Here is a 19,629-nt window from a genome sequence, read left to right as displayed (position 1 = left end):
TAAAAGAGCAATAGCTGTATCTACACTAAAAGCTCTTAATTCAGGCCAGAGGCACATACCTCGCTGAAAAACAAAACGCTATTCCTCAAAGCACAATTTGAAACATCTAAGTTCTGAAGCAAGTAATCCATAGCTCTGAACACAGACAAGACAGTTAAAACAGCATAGAAAAGCTTGATTTAGAGCCAATACTAGCACCTGTAAAATGCATGAGCTGCATTAATCAAGAAGGAGCAAAAGGTGAGCGCAGGCTCTGCTGCAGCACAAGGCTGGTGACTCAGCCACCAGCAGAGCCAGGCAGCCACCTGCTACCCAGGGACATGGGGACGTGGTGGCCATGCTGGCAGAGCCTGGTGCTCAACTTGCTAAGTGCCCCACAGCCACGGAACAGGAGAGAAATGTAACTGCCTCCTTTATCCAATTCTTCTTCTCCTTGAGTTAAACACTCCCAACTGCTCAAAATGAGAAAATCTAAACTAAGAGTACGTCTTTCATTCAATCTACCTGTTAGCTTAATTACCATCAACTGCAGCACCTGCTCAGATCCCAGCACTGCCATTAGCAGGTTTCAGGTCATACCTATACTTCCCTCTCTTGCCCTGGAGGTTTGCATTTCATTCTGCGCACCAGGACCACTGCATGAAAAGTATACAAACACCTCAATTTTCTGCCATGATTGAAGTACTACTGCCTTATATCAAACAGCAGCAGACTTGGGAAGAAGCAGTCACAGAATCCAGCCTGCTTGCAGCATGCTCCAGGACCCTGTGTTTACATCCACACCTGGAAGCAGACACCCTGTCCTGCAAGGGAGTTCTAGGGTGATCAAACAGCAAAGCACTAATTGCAATCCTCCTGATGTTGGACAGAAGGGGCATAGAGCATGACAGCCCCTCACAATTTCCTTCCTTGCAAGTCACACCAGACTAGCTCTGGCATCGTGGGACTGGCCGGCGATGCAGCCATGAGAAGCATGGGCTGGAACAGTGAGCATTCTGCCCAAAGCAATGGGACTAGGGCCAAAGGAATCCCAGCCTGGACACAGCCACAATACCCATGAAACATGGCATATGGGGGTCCAATCTTCACATGTACATCTCAGAGCCCCCGCGCCCCATGAAGCGCTAACGAGGTCCAGGCCATCTTCCTAGCCCAGTGTTTGCAAGGAAACCTACCTGGGAAACTGCAAGTGTTGATTTTTCCCTGTGCCTGGTTCTAAAATCTTGTTCTCAAGCTGGGCAGAAGTGCATGGCCCCATTTTTCTGAGGGAAACGAGCAACACGAGCATGCAGATCCCTTGAGGAGAGCCCCAAATAAGTGCTCAAACAAAGCTACCCAAGTGGAAGGCTTGAGGGAAAGAGTGCTCAACACAGCAGTCAGCAGTGCGTAGGATGTGAGCACGTCCTCAGAGCTGATACATAGGATTCCCAAACAAAAGGGAAAACATCCCCACCTACTAAGCAACAAGTATTCCCCCCTCCCACAGAACCTGCTACTAAATTGGGTTTAATAACACCTTAGATGTCAAATGAGTCAGATGGGAGCTGACAAAGGTGTTGTGACACTGACAGCACGCTGGGCAAACCCTCAAACCATCCTTTCATGGCACAGCACAGGTACAAGCACAGGAGCACCCTGCACTGGCTTCAGGCAGCCCCTCCCCACAGCACAGCCAGGATCTCACCCCTGGCAGAAGAGCCACACAAGGGCTGCGGCACAAGTTTACCCCATTTGGGGGCAGGTTTTGGTGCTGCACCAACAACTCCTGCCCCGGTATGTCCTGCCGCCCACAGCTCCTGCAGGGCTCACCTCATATCACATCTACATATCAGTATGTGGGTTCACACAAAGAGCTGGAAGCGTTGGAGGAATTTATTAAAGAGAGCCCAACTTCAAAGCTGCAGGTATGGTACAAATTTGTTGCATTCTCTATTCATTGTGCTCATTCAGGAGAAAGAAGGGCAGCCTCAGGGGAAAAGTGGTATTTGCATCTGCATACAGAGCTTTCTCTGAATGCTGTTAGGAGTTGCTGAAGTGTTTGTCCAGGGATAAACCCAAAGCAGGCAGAGGAAACAGCCCCAAAAGAGAAAAAAAAATTAATGGAAAATTTCCAGTCCATTTCCCCTGAACACTTTGCGGGGGGTCGTTTATGGTAAATAAATATAGCCAGGAGCTCATCCAAGAAGTTTCAATGGCAATCAGGAATTTTCTCCCAAGATCTGGAAGTCATGTGAAAAAAAAGGACTAGTTCCACATAAAATGCCACACAGCCCCCTCACTCCATGGGTATGTGATCCTGAAGATTCTCCACCTGTACAAAGGAAGGATCTGCTGTGCATGCCAAGAACGCAGCTGCAGCTACCTGAACAAAAATAATCGCTGCTAACAATAGAGAAACCAATAGCTATAATTATAAAGCTGATTAGCGTCACAATATTTATCTTAAGGCACAGAACTTTGCTCAGCAATTTCTTTTCATCTAGACCAGCTCTTATCTTGCAGCTCAGGCAGAGGAGACCAAGCCGCAGCAGAAGCCCTTCTCCCAGGTTCCACGGCATCAAACTCCAGGTTCTGCCCCCTGGGCTGGCCAAGGGAGAGGAACAAACAGGCTGGATCACTATCACAAACCTCCCTCTCTCTCTGTCTCACACCAATCTGACATCACTCCGGCCAGTACTGCTCCAAGACAGTGAAAGAAAAGTAAGCACTGACTCCCAAATCACAGTGGTTGGAAACTCACTGAGCTCGTCCATCTCAGAGTAGAAACAGGTGTAAAAAACTGATCAGACCCTCACTGCAGTGCTGCAGCACTGGCCAACGCATATGACTAACAAATCACCTCAGCCCACCCTGCCAGTTTAAGTGATTAACTAAAAATGCTCTAAGCAACATGGACTAAGAAATTTCTTGCTTGAAGCTCATTAAAGAGCACTTCTTCAAAAAACAACGGCAACAATGCGGCTGTTGGAGCAGAGCACAGGGAGGACATTATTCTGCTGCTCAGGACTCAGCCAAATACACACAGAAGTTAAAATGAACTGTAAGCATAGACGTTGAGCTTTCACTAAATTTTTTTCACAGTGCTGGACTGGAAACCATTTAACGCCAGGTTCACCAGACACAGACCCAGAGATCACCTGATCATGTTCCTCTGATCCAGAAGAGAAGGCTAAGCAGCAGAATGAGGACAAAATCAAAAGGAACAACTTCCCACAGGGCTAGATACCAGACACTTATCTAGCTAGACATCCAAGTACTTCCTTCATGCCACTCTTCCACATAAACAACTGCTGTTACTGTGTCAGACACCATGTCAGTGGGGATGGGAAGAAGCAACAGATTCTCAGTCTGTGGTAACACGTGGCAACACACAGGCAAGAAAAGCTGCGTCTGTTCCTCAGGTCCACAGGCACACACAGCACGCATTAGGCTCGGATGCTGGCACACTGGTAAGCATGGGCCATACTTGCACCCCAAGCTCCAGGTCAGCAGAAAGAGTTTGAGTCTCCTGCCCAGGAGAAGAAACCCCAGCCCCACCATCCCCACCATGAACTGCTCAGATGAGGAAACACGCTCCCTTCTCCCACTACCTAGTCCCATCCCCACTGAGGGAAGCTTTGTGCCACCCCAGAAACACCTCTCCCACTTCCAGTCCCTCCCCCAGATGTTTGCTCTCCGGCACAGCCCTCCCTCCACCCAGCATGTTGCCCCTCGCACCCTCAATTCCATCACACCCCCAGGCCCACTACACCAAACCTTCCCATTACTTCTCTTCCCAAATTCAGCACCCAACCCCCAGCCTTCTTACCTTCCTACCCTCTGCTGCCTCAGCGCCTCTCTCTGACCCCATGCAATTCCCACTCTCCCAGAATCCTCCGAAACCCTACACGGGGCCCTCAGCTCCAATGCTCTTTGCCCATAGCCCCTCCAGGACCAGTACTTCCCCACAACTCCACACACGGCCCTCAGCCCCTATGCCTCCTCTCAACTCCACTGTTTCCCCAACACTCCTCAAACCCCACAATTCTCTTCAGCGCCACGCAAGGCCCCCAGCTCCTCAGAAGGCCCCACAAGCCCCACACGAGGCCCCTCGAGCCCCATACAAGACTTCCAAACTCCACACAAAGATCTCCTAACCCCACACAACGTTCCAAGCCCCACCGTTCCGCCAGCCCCAGGCTGCCTCACCAGTACTTGAGGATGGCGGTGACCTGCAGCGGGTTGGGCTGCTCGGGGTAGAGGCGGCGGCACTCGCCGTAGATTCCGTGAAGGCCCGGCGGGAAGAGGGACGGGAAGGAGCTGGAGCCCGAGCCGGAGCCCGCCCCGCCCGCGGGGGCAGCCCCGCCAGGCCGCGTGCCTTCCATGGCCCGGCGGCGGCAGCTCCCGGCCCGCTCCTCTCCCGGTCCGGCCCGGCCCAAGCGGCGCTGCGGGAGGAAGGGGGCGGGCCCCGCTGCCCGGGCGACGGTGAGGGGCAGCGCAGCTCCGCCAATGGCAAAAGGCGGCGCGGAAGGCGGCCGCGCCTCTTTCCCCCCGCCTCCGCGTCGTGCTGTGAGCGCGCCCCCTTGCGGTGGAGGAGTTGCAGCGCTTCAAGGGGAGAGAGGCCGTGGGGGAACCGTGAGGGATGTGAAGGGCTGCGGGGCTGTGAGGGAGCCGGACAGAGCCACAGGGCTGTACTGGGCGTCCTGCAGTCGCAAACAAACGTGAAGCTGAGGAGCGGGCAAAGGGACCGCCCTCGAACCCATCCCTGTTGGTAAAATGAGAAACAGTGGAGCCGAGCTGAGTCCCCGCCCCCGGCACGCCGCGCTTCCTGGCGGGAGGACACAGGGCGGCCACGCACTGACGTCACGCCGCTTCCGCCCGCGCCGTGTTTACGTTTGCGCCGCACTACACTTCCCGGCATGCCCCGCTCCCCGCCTCTCTGCCCGGACTGCGCTTCCCAGCGCGCATCGCGGCCGCAGGAATACATCACCCAGCTGGCTCAGCGCCGTCCTTTCGCGCATGCGCCGCCGCCGGCTGGGCTGTTGCTCCCTGACGGGTGACTGCGGCGGGTCCTCGCCATGGAGTCCTACGACGTGATAGCGAACCAGCCCGTCGTGATAGACAACGTGAGTGTGGGCGGCCGCGCGTCCCTGTGCCGGGAAGGGCGGGAGGCCCCGCCGGCCACGATCCCTTTGTCATCGGGGGCGGCCGCGCCCCGCCCGCCGCCCCCCCCACCCGGCTTGGCTGCCGCCTCGGGCCCTCGCCCAGCGCTGTGCGCTGCCTCCTAGGGTAGGGCGGGGCCAGCTCGGTTTAGCAGCCTGCGATTGGCTGGGACGGCCGCCTGTCACCCCCCAGAGGGTCGCTGCCCCTCACTGATGGGGAGCGGCCCCCGCCGCCGCCGGGGTGTGTGCGGGCTGTGAGGGGCGGCGCGTCCCCATTGGCTGGGGCGGCTGTCAGTCAACGGGATGCCCCGCCGCTACCTGCCGGAGCGGGGCCACTCCCGGCACGCCCTTGCGGGGAACACCTGCGCCCATTGGCTGGAAGAGCCGTCCGTCAACAGCGGCTGCGTCCCGGCTCTGCGGCCCCGCTTTGTGCCCGGGGGACAATGGGACTGGTTTCCGGCGTGCGGCGGGCCCTGCTTGGCCTGACTCCCGGCATGCTCCGGGTGTGCTCGGCTCTCCTCGTAGTGACCGCGCAGTGCCTCACGGCCTCACAGGCCCCGGCCCGAGCCGGCAGTGCGCCCGGAGGAGCCGCTCCCAGCGCGGGTTGCGTCAGCCCTGGTCTGACAGCAGGGTGTGGCGGTGCAGATGGCCGTCACCGCTAACAGTGTGCTGCCTCAGCAGGGGGCAGGCCTGTAGGGTTGAGGTCGATGAGAGTGGTTGCATGGAGTGGTCCTGAAGCCCTTCGTGAGCAGCCCCATAGCGGCCTGGGGGAGGAAGGGTGACAGAAGAAGTGGGAGGAGGGAAAGGGGTGGAACATCCCAAGGAGCCTCCTCCACAACAGCGAGCCACAAGCTCCCGCTCCTCCCTTCTGGCCCCGCTGCTGCTGATTCACATTCTGCTGTGTGAAAGGGCTGGTGTTCGTGCTTCCTTTGTCACCTTCCTTTCTGTAGAATTCTGTAGTGATTGTCCCTCTGCTGTGCCCACATGAAGCCCCGTCTGAGGTACTGCAACCAGGTCTGGGGCCTCCAGTACAGGAAGGATGTGGAGCTGTTGAAGCGGGTCCAGAGGAGGGCCACAAAGATGCTCAGAGGGATGGAGCACCTCCTTTATAAAGAAAGGCTCCAGGGCAACCTCATTGTGGCCTTCTAGTACTTAAGGGGAGCTTATGAACAGGAGGGAGACCAACTTTTTACGTGGTCTGATAGTGACAGGACAAGGAGGAATGACTAAACTAAAAGAGAGGAGATTTGGGTTAAATGTCGGGAGGAAATTCTTTACTCATAGGGAGCTGAGGCACTGGCACAGGCTACCTGAAGAAGCTATGGCTACCCCTTCCCTGGAGATGTTCAGGACAAAAGGTTGGATGGGGCCTGGGTGCCCTGATCTGGTGGGTGGCAACCCTGTCTATGTCAGAGGGTTTGGAATGAGCTGATACTTTATGTCCCTTCCAACCTAAGCCATTGCATGATTCTCTTACGTTTGTTGTGAGCTGTATGATTCGTAGATCTTTTCAGGTCAAGTTGGTTATTCCTCTGACCTCTTTATAATTGATCCGATTCCTCTCTACAACTTGAACTCTCTGAGACAACTTTAGCTTTGTTTCTTCCTCTGGAATCACAGCAGAGAGATTGTTGGAAACTTAAAGGAAAAACTCTGGCTGATTGTTGATAGAAGTGAGGGGAGTAATGCCGACCTGCTGTGGTGCTGTTACCAGCTAGCTGCCAAAGTTACTTCCAGGCACTGCGAGGATGAGTTTGTTGTGGTAGGGTCACATAATAGCAGTCCATGTCTCATTTCAGCCTGACTTCCTTACTTAGCACGATTGCTCCCCCTCCCTGCTTCAGGCCTGAAGAAGGGCTCGTGCTGCTGGAGACTGACTGCTTCTTTTTTTAATTTTAACAGCTGGTCTTACAAAAAGCTAATTCTGCTTGCCTCCCTGATAAATGAGCTCCCGCCTTCTTCTCCCTGTATGAGCTGCAGAATGAAATGGTTGAGATCTGCCCTCAACGCTTGCAGGCCGAGCCTTGTGGTGACATTGCATTTTTGTACTTGGGAGTTCAGGCAGGATAGGAATTGGAGCTGCTCAGAAAGGTGCTGCTGCTTCTGCTGCCTCAGCGGGGCTGTACTTTGGAGAGCTGCAGGCAGCTTTTCGAGGCTGAGTGCCCTCCTGTCACGTGCATGTGTATGTAAGAGAGGGTGAGCCGGGGGGACTGAGGTGGTGAACAAGCCAGGGCCCAAAAGTTCCAGCCTGCTGTGACAGAAAATGCTGATGGGTCTTTGTAGTGCAGAGATAGCAAATGTCTGTGCTTGGTTTGCCTGCAGGCACTGGGAAGCACAACAGTGCTCAGATCCCCTCCCATCACTTCTCAGAGCAGCCTTCATCTCCAACTTCAGCAAAGAGTTTGGAGCACCTGACATACTCAGTTTCTTTGAACTTCAGTACTTAAATCTTAAAATGCATAACTTGCTGGGAAGCTCACCAGGATGTGCAGGGTAATTTTTGGCCTGTCATAAGGAAGTTTTGATCTCTGTGTTAAAACAGGAGCATCATTGTTCTCCTGAAACCATTTCCCAGCAGCAGACTGTGCTGGCCATAAGATCAAGCATTAGCTAGAATAAAATATTCAATGAGCACAATATTCTGATAGTGCCTATCTTACTGCATTTGATTCATTATCATTATTTTATTTAATTTTTTAATCTGTGGTACTCGACAAAGGATGATATTATTTCCCAGGCATGATGTTGTCTATAAGCTGTGACAAGAAAAATCACAATATTGTTTGTTTTATTCCTGGCTTTGCTTTGAGGTGTCTGGTCAGAAGGGAGTGTCTGCCTGGGGTGCTGGCTTCTTACCATGGCACAGGGCTCTTTGTTCCACCTGCGCCTGTTAGTGCAGATGCTGGGAGCTGTAGCTGGTGCCAGCCTGGGGTTCCAGCACTGCATTCCTCTTACATCTTTTATAACCAGCCATGTCCAGTTTCCAGTGTTCCTGGTACTCCTTTTTGCAGATACATCTCTGCAAACCTGCTTCTGTCTATCTTAAGGCAGGAGTACCTGTGCCCTGGTGGCAGGGTATGCCTGCTCTCTGCAAGGCTGGGCACCTCACCTGAACCAGCTGACAAAAGGAGCTTGGGAATAAGGCCCTGGACTGTATATTGGAGTGGCCCGCTGCCCCACATTCCTTTCTGCTGAGCCTGTGCTGGCTGCTGACCCCTCTCACCATGGAGCAGATGGCTGGGGCTTTCAGCATCCCCTGCGGCCGGAGCTTAGCTGCACAGCCCCACATGTGAGTGATATTGACCCACACAGAAGAGGTGGGAAGGGGGAAGCAGTTGAGGAGCTGCATTGCTGTTGATTTTAAAATGTATTGAGAATGTCCTCACAAACAGAGCAGTCCTGCTGCAGAGCCCTTGGGAGTGAATGGGCACTTTTTCAGTTGATAGTTTTAGTGCAAGCACACGTGTATTGCTCCCAGTATTTTCTTCTTTCAAGAAAAATTGGATAGAAGAGCTTGCTCCTGTGGTACTCTGGCATTAGCAGTGAAATGCCTTATCAAAGGAGATCCCATGGAAATCTGTTCCTTACCAAAACACGCGTGTTCCTGCAAGCTCCTCGTTGCTTCAGGATTGTTGTACATGAGTGGGAAATGGAGTGGGTGAGGCTCAGCCCGGCCCTGGGCTGGCAGTCAGTCTTCGGGATGTGCATGGATGCTACTGGCAGGGTCAGGAGCAGTGGTGCCGAATTCTCAGTGCTGAGTCCCTCCCTGCAGCTGCTTTAACACTCTGTGCCCACAGCCTGCACTGCTTTGTGTGGTGCAGAAGGTGTTTGGGTTTGCTCCTTTCTGACTGCCATGCCTGACCTCAAGTTCTTCTTTGTCCCTTTTAAACAAACCCTGTCCTGTCAGCCACTTTTCCAGCCTCCAGCCTTTCCTCTTGCAGTCTGACTGGTATCTTTGTTGCTTTCAGACTCAAGCCCCGTTTAGTTTCCCATGTCTTTACTGGTCAGATTTCTGTGACCTGCAGCCTTAGTGCCAGCTAGCTTATTCCCCGCTTGGATTTCTCTTCCCTGTTCTCCACTGCAGCTTGTTTCATGCAGCCTACTCCCAGGACATCCTGGGATTTGGTGCCCTGTGCGATGCCTCACTGCCAGGAAGGTGCTGGTTACTCCCCTCTAGTGGCCAAGCTGGTCTGCTGGCACCTTCCCACCCCTAACCCCGCTTGGAGAATTTGTTCTCCAAGCTTTACTCGTAGTAAAAAGGAGAGGATCTGGCAATGCTGATGCTGCTCTGTTAAAATTTATGAAGATTTCTGAATGAATGATAAGCTCATGTATTTGTTTCTCCTACAGGGTTCAGGCGTGATTAAAGCAGGTTTTGCTGGTGATCAAATACCGAAATACTGCTTTCCAAACTAGTAAGTACTCTGCTGGTGTTGATCAGTTCTCAGTCCATTTACCAGCTCTTAGATGTGTAGAGGGGAAGTGTGGTCCAATTTTGTAGCAGGAGAAACAAGTTATGCTTTTTCTGCCTGCTTTACAGAAGCATTAGGGAGAAAAGGTCTCCACTGTTACACACATGGAGATTTTTCTGGGAAAAAAAAAAATGAAACATAAAAGATGATTTATCTCTTTGTCATCCCCCAACCAAAGCTGTGGGATCCTTTAGTCTTGAGATATGAGGTCAAAAAAGACCTGGTGTGAATCCCTCCTTTTGGTGTGTAGGCTGAAGTCTTGATTCTTGCCATTGTTCCTTGAAAGTTCTCTGACAGTTTTATTGGAGGGATTGCTGCATCAGGAGCTATTCAGTGCCACGCAGACTAGTCTGTATAGTGAGGTGGGGTGTGGGACTCTAAATGTCTAAGCTGACCTACATGAGGTCAAGCAAACCTGTGTGGGTCTGTCTGCTCAGACCACTGCTCAATCTGGCCTTGTTTACCCTAGGCAGTGTTGGAATCCTGAATCATCAGGGAAAGTGTGGCCAGACTCAGCTGGCTTATGTTCCATTATTTCAGAAATGTCTGCAATCTGCTCCCTTTGCTTCTGATTCTGGGATTAGTTTACAGAGCAAACCTGAATCTGTCTGCACTTGGTAGTGCCCTCAGACTCTGTTACTGCTGTTAGAAAGTGCTCGCTGGGGCTGAGGAGAAGAAAAAGTAGTAAAATATTGAATGTATCTGAGTTCTCTCTCTAGAAGCATTTATACTCTTTTCTCTGTTCCAGTGTGGGCAGACCAAAGCACGTTCGTGTTATGGCTGGTGCTTTAGAAGGGGACATTTTCATTGGTCCAAAGGCAGAGGTAAGAAAACCTGTATTACTTCACCTCTCCACGCATCTTGCTGTTCTGCTGTTAGAGGGGCTGTAGCAGTTGCACTTTTAGCATGTTAACAGCTGTGATTCTTTGATATCAGTGTCGGTCAGAAGAGCAGAACAGACTGTCACTTCTTGTAAGTGTGTCTAAGCGGTAGTGGGAAGCCTTCACAAAATTCTTGTGCCAGCCTGCTGATCACAGATCTCTTCTCTCAGTCTCAGTCCATTTTCCCAAGTCCTTTTGTACTTATCCTTTTTTTTTCTAGGCTACTTTGTGGTCTGTATGGTTACATCTCCACTTTCTTGACTGGGAACTTTAGAAATGGACCCTAGTTGGTTGCCTTTTATCTCCCTGTTGTGGGCAAGAAGCTTGCTGTCCACAGTGCTTCTTTTGTCAGCATGGTCTCATATTTCCAGTGAGACCACAGAACTACATTCCCTGCTATCACCCTGCTATGTTTTACATCGTGGCAGAGCTGGTAGAACAAAGATAACGTTTGATAGGTGTCTGTGTGGATCAAAACACGTTAAGATGGAAAGTGTTCTGCAAACATCATGTCTTCCTCCTTTGTGTAAAAAGGCCTAATTAAATCTCATGAATACTTCTCTGGAAAGATGCATGTGGTTATTGTTCAGTCTTTGTAGCGTATGTTAGAGTTGTGTTACTTCTTAGTGGGGCTGCAAGTAATTGAGTCTGTCAGATTAATTTGTGGTCATAATGCTCAGAAATGAAATTGTTAGTTCCTGACAGGTATACTATATTGTTTCTGTTTGCTCAGGAGCACAGAGGTCTCCTCTCGATCCGATACCCAATGGAACATGGCATAGTGAAGGACTGGAATGACATGGAGCGCATTTGGCAGTACGTGTATTCAAAAGATCAGCTTCAGACATTCTCAGAGGAGGTGAGATACCTCACTGTGTAGAGGCACCGGTGTGTTTCCTTTCTGTGCATGACACCAAGAGCCTTTGAACTCCAGGAGGCAATCTGGGACTCTTCCTTTGTTTTTCTTTCTAAACTCACCTGTTGTTCAATTAAGTTCTTTTCACCTCTCAGGAGATACTACACAAGAAGTGTCCAAGCAGAATTTCTCCTCACATCTCATGTTCTGGCCTAACTCAAAATCTGACGTGCTAAAAGTCAGATTGTTATTCACTCCCTCTCTCTAATGATTGTGCTCTACACCACGTGCAGCTGACTTTTCTTGTTATGTCTGTGCATCAGGCGTATCCACTGAGCAGTGACATAATCTGAAGTAAAGAGGGAGAAAAACATGTGGTCTGGAAGGAGCTGACCAAGAAGTTAGTAAATGACTGAAAGCAATAGGTTGTGTCATTGGTGTAGGAATATTTCTGCCTGTATTAAATAAGGACTGTATGCTTTCACCCTTACTTAGGCTGTCTGTATTTGGGGCAAATTGTCTTCCTTTTGGTACAAAGAGTGATCTTGATCATCCTTCCTGGCAAAGGGTCACTCACAGGGTGGACTCCCCAAGATTTCTTTATGGCTAAACCAGAGCCCTATTGGTTCTCCAACCTAGTAGAGGTTATGCGTGGTGTAATACAGCTCACTAGCTGAAATTAGTCCCTTCTACGTGTCCTATTGTACTACTGGTTCCTAAAGTGGAAAAATAAGCAGCCATTTTTGAGAGCATACATCTAGCTGCATCCTGGTTACTACAGCTTGGCTCTTTTTCTTTACCAGCATCCTGTGCTGTTGACAGAAGCACCCCTAAACCCACGCAAGAACAGAGAACGTGCTGCTGAAGTGTTTTTTGAGACCTTCAATGTTCCAGCACTATTCATCTCCATGCAAGCTGTTCTCAGTCTGTGAGTACCTCTCATCTTTGATGTGCACTTGTGAAATGTTTCTTGAAATCCTTTTTTTTTCTCCCACAAACAAACAAGAAAACCGAACTGAGAAAGACCACGTTGATATCTGTCCTGTGTCCCTCTGCTAGGTATGCTACTGGGAGGACTACAGGAGTAGTGCTGGACTCTGGGGATGGCGTTACCCACGCAGTCCCCATCTATGAAGGCTTTGCCATGCCTCACTCCATCATGCGGATTGACATTGCAGGCCGCGATGTCTCACGCTTCCTGCGTCTCTATCTCCGGAAGGAAGGCTATGACTTCCACACGACCTCAGAGTTTGAGATTGTCAAGACCATCAAGGAGGTGACGTACTGTCTATTTCTGTACTTATCCACAAAGATTTCTCCCCACTACACTCCCTGAAGTGTAGTGGGAAGTGCCAGCCTCCCTAGCTCTGAAACTCGTTACTTTATCTATCGAAGGGAGACTGGAGCCTGTAAGATGATTAGGGGACTGGAGCATCCCTCATATGAGGAGAGATTGAGGGGGCTGGGACTGTTGAGCCTGGAGAACAGAAATTCAGGGAGGATTTCATCATTGTATATTAATATCTGAAGGGAGAGAGCAAAGAAAACAGAGCCAGACTCATTTCAGTGATGTCTGGTGACAGGACAGGAGGCACAGACTGACACACAGGAGGCTCCATCTGAATGTAAAGGAAACCTTTTTTTTAATGTAAGGGTGACTGAACAGCAATTTATCAGGTCTGATATTCTTCACTAGTATTTGCCTACTCTTCAAGTGAAGACTTCGGAAAATCCATGGTAGTTTGGGATCACAAGTGGATTGCTGCTTTTTTTTCTCTCTCCGTGAAATAATTAATTCGTGGCATTCGTATTTACAAAGGCTTTCTTTTTAAATGGCATCTGCAGCGTTTAGTGGCCTTGCAGTAATGCAGCAGTTACCTTGGCTTCTCTTGTCTTCCAAGAGAAGAGGGCAAAGGTGGGACAGTGAACAGTATCTCAGCTGGTGACTGCTCACCATGGCTTTGTGGCATCGCAATTCTCGTGCAGACAGGTTGTGCTCTGATTTCAGCAAGGCTTTGTGTAGCTTAGGACTACCTATGCATTTGTGCCTTCAACGCTCAGATCAGTACTGCTGATACCTGTCAGTTATTGCCATGCTGTTGGCCTCCGTCACAAGCTTTAAATGCTGTTGATAACTGGGCTGTGCCAGCAGCCAGGGCTTGAGAACATCAATGAGCTGTTCTTGAACCTGTGACCTAATGGAAAAGCAAACGTAATGGAAATAGCTTGCTTGTTCTGCATGGCTGTAGCTCGGTGTGGCTGTGCAGAGGGATCAGAGCTCTTTTGCCTGTTGCCCAGATTCTTTGAAGGTGACCAAACAGTGGAACAGGTCGCCCAGAGTAGAGGATGTAGATTGTCTTCCTGTGGAATTGCTCCTAATGTGACTGCATGTGGTTTTGGGTAACCTGTTCTAGCTGATCCTGCTTCAGTAGGGAGGTCTCTTCCAACCTCAACTGTTCTATGATTCTGTTAGATGAGTTTTAAATCCACAAATGATAACAATTTGGAATAGAAAAGCTTATCTATGTAAGAAAAATGATGGGCTGCTGGAGCAGTTTCAAAAGTAAAAGTATTTTCTTTCCTGTAACGTAGAATGTGGTGAACAATAGGAATTGAGCTGTTTAGGCTATGCTAAGAGATTTTTGCTGATAGCTATTAGTTATTGTTTCTTCTGGAATGTAATAAGGGACTTTGTTCATGCTCCTAATCTATTGCTAAGTTACCTAAACCCACCTTTGTACATGGTTAATGCCATTAAAGGCGTTTCAGATGCCTGCTTTGCTTTGCACTGTGAAAGGTTGGAAGTGCTCACAAGATAGTTATCTCACCAGTGCAGAGGGACATTACTTCTTAAGCAGTAAGTGAGAAACAAAAACAAAAGCTAGAAAAGTAGTGACTAGTAGTATGAAGAGCAGATAAAGTATTTTTCCTGTTGTGAGCCTAAAAGGTCTTTTCCTCAATACAACATAGTACTGAAATTGGTGTCTCCAAGGATACACTTGGATTTTGATATCTAAGGAATTTGCTTTTTGTAGTGAGAAAAGTATTTATCAGGGGTCTTTGGCTTTATCCTCATCTCACTCTTTCTGGCTCTGCTTCTTCTTCAGCGTGCCTGCTATCTGTCCATAAACCCCCAGAAGGATGAGACTCTGGAGACCGAGAAGGCTCAGTACTACCTGCCAGATGGAAGCACTATTGAGGTTTGTAAAAGATGGGAGATTTAGTGCAATGTGGGGTGAGAGAGGATAATTTTAAAGACCAAAATGCATCCCAGGCTGTTGAGCTGGGGTGCTAGAATTTTTAGGGAAAGAGAACATTATTAGAAATCTTACTAATTCTACTGGAATTCTTGGGTAAGGATAAAGCATGACCATAGAGTCTGAGAACTGTTTGAGTGCAGATTCTGATCTAGTAAATCTTTATGAGGATCAGGTATGGAGTGTGGGTTGGAGCTGTAAATTGTGCTGTGGTTTTGTATGTGGCTTTTTTTCCTGCCCAGATGAACAGAAACTACTGGTTTGAAGAGTGACTTGGGAATATTCTTTAAGCCTTCTGTAGAATGGTTGAAGGAGAGGAAATACAAGTCTTACCTCCAGTACCAGAGGTGGATTTGTTTATTTCTCAACCATTGACCTGCTGTATGGAGCTGAGCAAATTTCTTCATCTCTTTCATCTGCAGAATAGAAATGGCATCTTTGCCAGAAGCTGTAGGTCAATATGGTGGTCATTTGGGAGCTAATGATATAGCATGAATGTCCATAAAGCTTTGTTCCTCTGAAGTTTTACCTCAGAGAGAAAGACTCAACCTTGAGGCTGTAGACAGTGAACTGTGCCACGCTGCTGTCTTCTCCCCTCTGTGCTAACTTCTCTCCTTGCAGATCGGTTCTGCCCGCTTTCGTGCCCCGGAGCTCTTGTTCCGGCCAGACCTGATAGGGGAAGAATGTGAAGGACTCCATGAGGTGCTCGTTTTTGCCATTCAAAAATCAGATATGGATCTGAGGCGAACACTTTTCTCCAACATTGTGCTGTCTGGAGGCTCCACGCTTTTCAAAGGTTCCTGTCTCTTGTTTTTCAGTGGGCTGTCACTTACATCTTTTTCTCATCTCGTGTGAAACGGGAGAGTTAACACCCAACTTGTCCCATGAAATGGCAGCTGTGGGAGCTCTGTTCTCAGGGTAGTTTCTGTGAGAAGCAGGAGACTGATCCCTGCTCCCTAATTTTCTGAGCCCTAGTCATAATTGCATGCATCTGGTCCCGATGGACATAGCTATCCTCTGCCAGAGCCCATCAGCCCTTAACCACAGGCAGAAATCTCCAGTTAGGTCCTAGTTTTCCCATTCAAAACCTGCTCCACTGTCCAGGTCCACATTGTTAGTAGATGGAACTTGGGATTTTGCTGAAGTGTTCAAACTGCTTCTTTTTTTTGTCTTGTGCAGGTTTTGGTGATAGGCTCTTGAGTGAGGTGAAGAAACTAGCTCCAAAGGACGTCAAAATAAGGGTAGGAGCATTCTCTTGGGTGTTTATCACATACTGTGTGTTGTTCTGTGACCTTTGCCCTCTTAAAAAAAAAAACACACACACACACAAAAAAAGCCATGCTAAGAGTGCAGCTGCCGTGTGGCTCAAACCAGTAACAGCCTTATTGTGATGAACACTTGTTTGGTTTCATCATGGAGAAGCATGATTTCTGTCCAGGATCTGGTCCACAGTGGTTATTTTGTGGGGGACCTGCTAGGTGTCTTTTTGACTTGTGTTAGCTGTAGGGAAATCAGGGCAGCATGCCAGGAGAAGCAGACTGTAGTTTGGGGTAGTCCTGACTGAATCTCTTCTTCTCCTAGATATCAGCTCCTCAGGAGAGATTGTATTCTACATGGATTGGGTAAGTACTGCATGGTGGCGGGTCTTCCTGTGGGATGAGGGCTAGAAAATTGCAGCCTGTTGGCACTTGCACTGTTGTTCCTTCTACTGTGGTGTGTCAGGAGGGCATTACTCCTCAACCATGTGCTACCCAGCCTGGTTACTGAGCCTCTGTTCATGCTGCCAGCTCCTTAGCTCTTTGCATCCTTAAGACTCTTGCAAGACTGTTAATTTTCTTTGTCTTAACCAGTCCTAACATCCATGTTAACATAGAACAGGCTCATTTGTAGCGCATTCCATAGTGCAGAGGCAGTAGGTACATTTCCCTTCTCGTGTACGTCTCTGTTGCTCATCAGGAGAAATAAACTCGGCTCCAGAATCCAAGTAAGTGAGACCAGATCTAATGTGAAGAGAGCTTGCTCGTTTACAGCAGCGTCAGCACGTTGTTTGTGAGAGGGTGGCTCATGATAGGCTCTGTAATACCAGTGCATTTGAAGCTAACAGGAGGGGAGGTGACTGTCCAGAGAGCATTTCTTCTGTAGGCAGCCAGGAGCCTTGGCACCTTTCTTAAGAGTAGAAGAGCTGTGCAGCAGAAACAGCTCTTCCCTGCAGAGATGTGGTGACAGTGTCCGCAGTGTTCTCCTTTAATCTATAATGTCTGTCTCTCCCCAGTGGCTCTATTCTGGCCTCGCTGGATACTTTTAAGAAAATGTGGGTTTCAAAAAAGGAATATGAAGAAGATGGAGCTCGCGCCATCCACCGAAAAACCTTCTAGCCCTGGGACCTATCCTCAGTCTCCTCTGAAGACTCACTTCAGTTCTAAACTCGCTTTTCTGAGTCCGAGTGTCTGAGAGCTGCCTGTATGTGTGTGTGTGCGCCAGCATGCCCCGATGTCACTGAGCAAAGACGACAGCAGCAGGAGGGTTGTATTAGTACTAACTACTTATTTTTTTTATTTTTGTTGTTTTTTTTTTTTAATGGAAAGGATAAAATAACGATCTGCTTTTCTTCAGTTCCTTAGTTTCTGTGTTACGATCACATTTGCCACTGTAAAACAAGCAAGGAAAAACAAAGGGAACAGTTTAGAATCTGCCTAGCAAGTCAGAAAGGAGCCAACCACTGCAAACTGCTCACGTAGGCTTTAGTCAGCCTGACTGCAATGCCTGGATTGTCTGGAAATACATCGCTGAAGCCCCATAGCTTCTTTCTTCTTCAGCAGTGTCTCCACCATCAGTAGGTTTTTGGAGTTGTTTTTAATATCTTTTTTTTTTTTTTTTTTAATTAAGAGAAAGCACATTTGTAACAGTTAAGCCCATTTGCCCCCACTATTTTTGGTGTGTGTGTGTGTGTGTGTGAGTGAGTGTGTGTAACTTCTCAGACTGATGTGTGGGTCTGTGCCACAGCAGGAGAAGTTGGTGATAGGACTTAGTTTGTATTGCATGGAGTAGAACAAAGCAATCTCTAATCAGCTTTCATTATGCTAGATGGTTATTCTCTTGTTCCTTCTTTTTAATACCTTTTCTCCTCTGGAAGCAAGTGCCCCAGAGTGGGAGTGAAGGCACTCGAGTGTTCTCCCTCAACCTGCCAAGATCTACAGCTTTCATGTTCTTTCTCTGCAGGAGCTGGGGCTGTTTCCCTCCTCCTTCTCCATGTCAGGGCAAAGAGAGCATGTATTTTCAGCCAGGCATAACTCTTGTGTACTTTATCCATTTGGGGGGCAAAATAATAGTTGGAAAGGTGCATTGTAATGTAAGAATTGTTTTATTTATTGAAATCTCTGAGGATATCTCAAATACTGACCACAGCACCTGGGAATTGTTCTTTGGGTCTTCTTTGAACACCTGTTATCCAGCTGTCCATTATTTTATGTTAACACTGTTTACAGCACACATGCTTAGCATAATAACCAGTCAGCCCTGCTACACCACTGAATAACTGTTTTTGAGGAAGTTTTGCTGTTCTCTATGAATACACTACATGAGAGGACAATAAATTGTATTAGTACGTGTATACTGATGTGAGCAGCAGGGTTTTCAGCAGCAAGCTGTTGCAGTGGCTGGGTTCTGCTGTCCCATTGAGCTGCTTATGCCTTTCTGCTCATCTACTGGCTGCTCTTCTGTAACTGCTGCTTCTACAGAGATTGGAAGACCTCCAGAGCAGCTTGTGTTGGGTTGCGGCACTGTTAGTTTTGAGTGTTCTTATGCATTACTTGGTGCTCATTTGCTTCACCACTGATTTTCTGCAGTACCTGACGTTAGCAGTGGGCCTGGAGTTGCTTGGTGGCAGTTCCTCTGTGTTCCCCTCCTTTCTCTTCATTTCCACACATCACCCTGGGGTCACTCTCCAGAGCCAATACAGGGCAAGAGCTGGAGAGCTGCAGCAGCCCTGCTGCAGAGGCCTGGCAGAAGCTGGTGCACTGCCCCAGCAGATGTGAATGTAAGCAAGTAGTGCGCTGCTCCAGCAGGAAGCACATTCTCAGGGCTCACTGCTGGGCTCAGAGAAGTTGGAGGTATGCAGATTTGGTGGTCTGTTCCCAGCTGAGGCCATACTGCTCACTCTCCTACTCCTGTCAGAACAGATTGTATTTTTAAGTAAGAACAAGTCAGGTAGAGAACTGTCAGTGCTCAGCCTTGTTCCGACAGAAGATCGTTGCAGTCTTGCTGATTAGCTGCAGCATGCAGAGAGGAAGAAACAAACTCCTCTCTGTTCACCTACCACATGCCCCAGGCAGTGCCAGTGGTCTCTTCTCCCTCCCCAGCTCCTCTGCTGGCCTTGCAGAAGCAGCAGTGCTCCATTCTGTAAACTGCAGTGACCGGACAGAAAGGTGCCGTCTCCAATCTAGCATTCATTTGATCTGCCTGACTGTTCCCTCGCACACTGTCCAAACCATGTTGCCTGGTGGTGCCCAGCATACTTAAATAAAGTCATTCATATACAAACATCAAGCCTCCTGGCCTCATCTTCCCCCATTTGCATTTTTAAGGAGGTAACAGTGTGTTCTTCTCTTGCCTGTACAGAACTTGCTGGCTAATCTCTGCATGAAAACGCACTGTGGTCCAAAACTGCCTTCCTGATCAGTCTGTTGTGCTAAGGTAGGACATTCCTGGCCTGTAACTGGTCTCCCTGGTAGAGTCCAAAGCTGCTTTCCTGAACAACCATTATTCTCAAAGCCTTAGTTTGTTACTGCAGACAGGTACAGAACAGCTGAAGGGTAGAGAAACTGGAAGGGGATAGTACAAGCAGCGAGGGCTGTGCCAGCTGAGCAAGGTTGATGGGAGTGATGCTGCTGGCATGGGCAGAACTGGTGCTAACCCAGGTGCTTACTGAGGGCCCATCAGCAAGCTTTGCTCCCAGGACATGCCTGAGGAAGTGGGTATGTGGTTCAGCATGCAGGCCTGCACCTCCCCCCCAGCTTTTGTGTC

At 49.1% G+C, this 19,629-nt stretch overlaps 2 protein-coding genes across 9 annotated transcripts in view; one reads left to right on the top strand and one right to left on the bottom strand.

Moving 5' to 3' along the window:
* SUFU (SUFU negative regulator of hedgehog signaling) overlaps window positions 1–4,416 on the bottom strand; it is an 87,795-nt gene extending 83,379 nt beyond the window's left edge. For 2 of the 8 annotated variants that reach the window (XM_046942683.1, XM_046942684.1), the window contains exon 1: window positions 4,189–4,416. In XM_046942683.1, coding sequence (XP_046798639.1) covers window positions 4,189–4,364 — 176 coding nt within the window. In that variant the 5' untranslated portion in view covers window positions 4,365–4,416. Of the gene's footprint in view, window positions 1–198 lie in introns of all 8 variants that reach the window. The other 6 variants (NM_001396718.1, NM_204264.2, XM_046942686.1 and 3 more) reach the window with 3 other exon arrangements.
* Window positions 4,417–5,005: 589 nt separating this feature from the next.
* ACTR1A (ARP1 actin-related protein 1 homolog A, centractin alpha) lies at window positions 5,006–19,148 on the top strand. The gene is made up of 11 exons (NM_001007948.2): window positions 5,006–5,105; window positions 9,492–9,556; window positions 10,362–10,437; window positions 11,228–11,353; window positions 12,154–12,278; window positions 12,410–12,626; window positions 14,458–14,550; window positions 15,229–15,403; window positions 15,787–15,848; window positions 16,189–16,229; window positions 16,880–19,148. The coding sequence occupies exons 1-11, from the start codon at window positions 5,058–5,060 to the stop codon at window positions 16,980–16,982; spliced, it is 1,131 nt and encodes a 376-aa protein (NP_001007949.1). The 5' UTR covers window positions 5,006–5,057; the 3' UTR covers window positions 16,983–19,148.
* The last annotated feature ends 481 nt before the right edge of the window (window positions 19,149–19,629 follow it).

The sequence above is a fragment of the Gallus gallus genome, chromosome 6 (assembly GCF_016699485.2).
Source record: "Gallus gallus isolate bGalGal1 chromosome 6, bGalGal1.mat.broiler.GRCg7b, whole genome shotgun sequence".
Classification (NCBI taxonomy): domain Eukaryota; kingdom Metazoa; phylum Chordata; class Aves; order Galliformes; family Phasianidae; genus Gallus; species Gallus gallus.
This window is presented reverse-complemented; position numbering and strand designations above follow the sequence as displayed.